The sequence below is a fragment of the Octopus bimaculoides genome, chromosome 6, assembly GCF_001194135.2.
Source record: "Octopus bimaculoides isolate UCB-OBI-ISO-001 chromosome 6, ASM119413v2, whole genome shotgun sequence".
In the NCBI taxonomy this organism is placed as follows: Eukaryota; Metazoa; Mollusca; class Cephalopoda; order Octopoda; family Octopodidae; genus Octopus; species Octopus bimaculoides.
Window position 1 is genome coordinate 68,425,276 of NC_068986.1, and position 4,417 is coordinate 68,429,692.

Consider the following 4,417-nt stretch of genomic DNA (forward strand, 5'->3'; position numbering starts at 1 on the left):
ATATATATATATATATATATATATATATATATATTGTTGGCATCCTTTTGTCTCGGGAGACAATGGAGTTGTGCATAAAATAATCCAGTCTGGTTTTACATTTCATGTCATTTACATCTACTGCTGTGGCTGTGTAGTCCTAACCAGGACAAACACTCCCTCTGGCAGGTGATGCAAATGTAGCGAAGACTTGGCCTGGCTGGTTGTAATGTCATAGATTATTGTTGTCGTCTTTTCTTGTCTTTCCATTTTTCCTTTCTCACTCCTTTGTGTTTCCTCTCCTATGATGCATCGCCAATCCTCACGGTTGCTGGCAACCACTTCCCAATTGCTAATATTGATGTCACAGGCCTTCATGTCCCTTTTGCAGACGTACTTGTACCGTAAAAATGGTCTTCCAACAGATCTAATGCCCCTAGCAAGCTCTCTGTAAAGTATGTCCTTACGACTAACAAATCCAAGCAATCTCATACGTCTTTATGTGAGGAGCACAAATATGCTTGGTATTCCTACTTGCTTGAGGACATCTTTGTTGGAGACATGAGATCCTGCCATTTGATGCCAAGGATTTTCTAGAGGCAGCATAGGTGAAAGATATTTAGGCGATACTCTTGGCGTGTGTAGGGCATCCAGTTCCCACTACCATACATATATATCTATATATATAAATATATATATATAAATACATATACACATATACATATGTATACATACATATATACATATATATATATATATATATATATATATATATATATATATATATATATATATATATACATACATATGTATATATACATATGTATATAAATTTCAGTAAATTTTCTGTATCTTTGTGCAGCTGAAGATTGCTCTGCATTTTTGGTGTAGTGGTTTGAGTTCAGAAGTTTAAAGAAATGGCAACAGTCAAAATAGTTTTTATCTCTTTTTCCTTTTCTATTATCAAGCTGGTGTTTGGAACATAAATTAGCATAAAATTTTGATGGAAAATTTCAATTTAGACCACTTTAAAACCAAAAAAAAGCTTACATCAGAGAACCAAGGGCAACCGTAGGCAAGTTAATACCAAAAGGGTTAATCAACTCAGCTATCTTCCTGTCATTCTCCATTTCATCTATAACTTAATCCATTAAGTTAAAATTCCTCTAATTTCTTATCTATAAAGTTTCACCTATACTAGACATTAGGATTAACAGATTCCAATACAACCTGCTCACTTAAGGACCAATGAGTAACTCGTGCTTCCAGCACAGCAGTTTTCTGTTTTCAAGTCTTCCATTATTTCACAGACTGTCTTGTATATATGGATGGATGGACAGACAGACGGACGAACAGATGGACTGACAGATACACATACACCTTCTCTCCACTTATACATTTTGCTATAGTGTTATATCTTTTCAATCAATAAAGTCAGGTATACTCATATTATTTCAGGCATTTTAGATAACCATTTTGATAGGAACCTGAGTGTATCTTTTGATTCTGATGCAAAATGCCTCTTTTAAAGTGTCTACATTTAAATTAAAACTTTTCATCATAATTTTAAATAGAAGCTTTTGTAAAAAATAAATTCAAAACACCAGCTTAATAATGAGGAAGTTATTTTACTAAATCCCTCTAAACTTTTGATTATGTTCCAAATTCAAATACAATATATTTCAATATGAATTTGATCACAAAAGCATGAAATAATCCAATGTATCCACTGCAGTATTTTCATAAACAATATCTTTGTCTCCATAAATATTTGCTGATACTATTTGGAAACTAGTCCATCCAGTGTATTTTTACCTCCTCTCTGCTTGAGTTCACAGTAAGGGTTAGGGTTAGCAATGTAAGAGAAACAAATTTCTTTTACCTGACTACTAAGTAATTAAATTACTGACTACATATTTTGAATTTGGGTTACACATGATGTTATCATTTATGCCATCTACATCATGCCACATTCTGAGTACACCAGTGTATCTACTAAGAAACACATTACTCTGCATGCCACAATATGCCTGAATAACAAACAGTTTCAATTATTCATAGTTGAAGGCTCTAACAGTAGAAAAGTTATCTATCTTTAAAAATAGTTGCTGCACCAAAAATATTCAAATACATACAATTCATCATCTTCATTTAGCATCCATTTTCCATGCTGGCATGGGTTAGATGGTTTGATTGGAACTAGTAAGCTGGAGAGTTGTACCAGATTCCAGTTTAGTTTGGCTTGGTTTCTGCAGTTGGATACCCTTCTTAACACCAACCACTCCAAGAATGTATGGGTATCTTTTATGTGTTACCAACACAGGTGCTTTTTACATGTCATTGGCTCTGGCCATGACTATGATTTCACTTGGCTTGACATGTCTTCTCAAGCACAACAAATCACCAAAGATCTCAATCATTTGTCATTGACTCCATGAGACGCAAAATTCAAAGATCATGCTTCACCACCTCACCAAATGTCTTCCTGAATCTACCTCTTCCAAAGATTCCCTCCACAGTGAGAGATTGTACAATTATATGTACAAAGGGGTGCTGAAAAGTTCCTGGCTTTAAGCATATCATGAAAAGCCTGATTGGAAGCCCAAACGTCCAAGTGCTTTTACAAGATTTAGGAAAATTGAAGGACTGCTGCAATAAGTGTGTGTATTTGAGAGGGGAATATATTGAATAAAATCTTAATTAACCTTCCTGTATTTTCTTTTACCCAATACAAGGAACTTTCCAGCACCCACTAGCACATATTTAGAGGAGAAAATCATACAAAACAATAAAATAAACAAAGTATATAAAGCAAATATGAAAAAAATAAGAATATTTCTTACCTGCTGCCATTTTCTTCTGTATGGAATGTATCGATACACAGTTTTTTTGGCAAATTTACCAGTTATTGTATATCTGGACTGTCCACCAGCAACATAGACTATATTGTCCAAGGTACAAGTTCCACACTCAATGAGAGGTACTGGGGTAGGTTCAATGGATTCATGACATTGAAGAATACTTAAATGTTCAGAATTGGCAATGACCTTATCAATGCAGTCTAATGCCACATAGCTAACAGCTGTTGACACACAACATCCTCCTATTCCACCATAGCGGAACACAGAATCAATAGGCTTACGGAATTTGTGTGGTGAAGTGTCCTTTTTATCACGCAGATACCGATGAGGAGATTTTTGAAACTGCCTAATACGGTTCTTTAATGTTTCTGAAGCATTTTTTGCATAAGGTAGTTTTTGAATGCAGCAATCAAGTCGCTCAACATGCATCAATTCTAATGCTGGAGCAAAGATCAAATCAACTGCTTTGTTTACGTCTGATATGTTAGGTTCATTGAAAACTAACCATTTAAAGATTAGCTCCATAATGTCTTTCTCTTCTGAAGCTTGTGGAAAGTTATCATGCATGAAGATTTCATTAAGATAATCTGCAGGAAGCTTTTTCAGCATTTTTGCTTTCCATGACAGAGGTTTCATCACATATAGTTGGCAGAGAACCTGGAGTATTGCTTTTTTCAGAATTACAAGATTGAACTTTTGGACAAGTTCGTAAGCTTTAGCAAGCTTATCACAGTTTTCAATGGTAAGTTTTTTAGCCAAATCCAATTCGCACATCTGCATAGCATCACGCATGCATAAATAATCCAAAGTACTAAGAACACTAGATGAATTTTCATAAGTAAGTACTGGGCCTGCATCTTTTGCCTTGTGCCCTACATAATCACGTATCCAACTGAGTTGTTCCAGTGACAAGTATTCAAATTTTACCTGCAAACTCTTGCTCTCGGACATATGGCTGCGCAGCATTGCTGCGATGTATTCAGAGTGACGAGCAAGGGTGTCTGCATTGCAGCAAACAGACTTACCGTCGGCACTAGTCAGTGTGACTTCCATGGTTACATAGTCTATGTTGACAGGATGAAAATTTAACATTATGCTGAAAAACAAAGAAAACGAAAATCAGTAACTGCAGTATCTTTAAATTTTGGGTGTGCTTTTTTTTAATTATTACAAAAAATTGATAACAATGGGGTATTTAAATACATACAAATATAAAATTAATTAAGTTTCCATTGAATTCTACAATTTTCTTGTTCATATATATATATATATATTATTGTTGTCATCATCATTGTTTAATGTCTGCCTTCCAAATGATGATGATGAAGATGATGATATATATACACACCACGCCTGTGCTGGTATCACATAAAAAGCATTAAGTCCACTCTGCTGGGTGGTTGGTGTTAGGAAGGGCATCCAGCTGTAAAATTCCTACTAAAACAGTCACAGAAGTCTGATGCTGGCTTCTACCTGCCGACTCCTGTCAAACCATCCCACCCATGCCAGCATGGAAGGTGGATGTTAAACGATGATGATGATAATGATATATATATATATATATATATATATATATA

The 4,417-nt window shown here is 34.9% G+C and overlaps 1 protein-coding gene across 2 annotated transcripts in view; it reads right to left on the reverse strand.

Annotated features, from left to right (window-relative positions):
- The window catches only part of LOC106874008 (kelch-like protein 9), a 44,330-nt gene that overhangs the window by 20,329 nt on the left and 19,584 nt on the right, over positions 1 to 4,417 (reverse strand). For both annotated transcript variants that reach the window (XM_052968842.1, XM_052968841.1), the window contains exon 2: positions 2,823 to 3,936. In XM_052968842.1, the coding sequence (XP_052824802.1) occupies positions 2,823 to 3,932 (1,110 nt within the window). In that variant the 5' untranslated portion in view covers positions 3,933 to 3,936. The remainder of the gene's footprint in view (positions 1 to 2,822; positions 3,937 to 4,417) is intronic.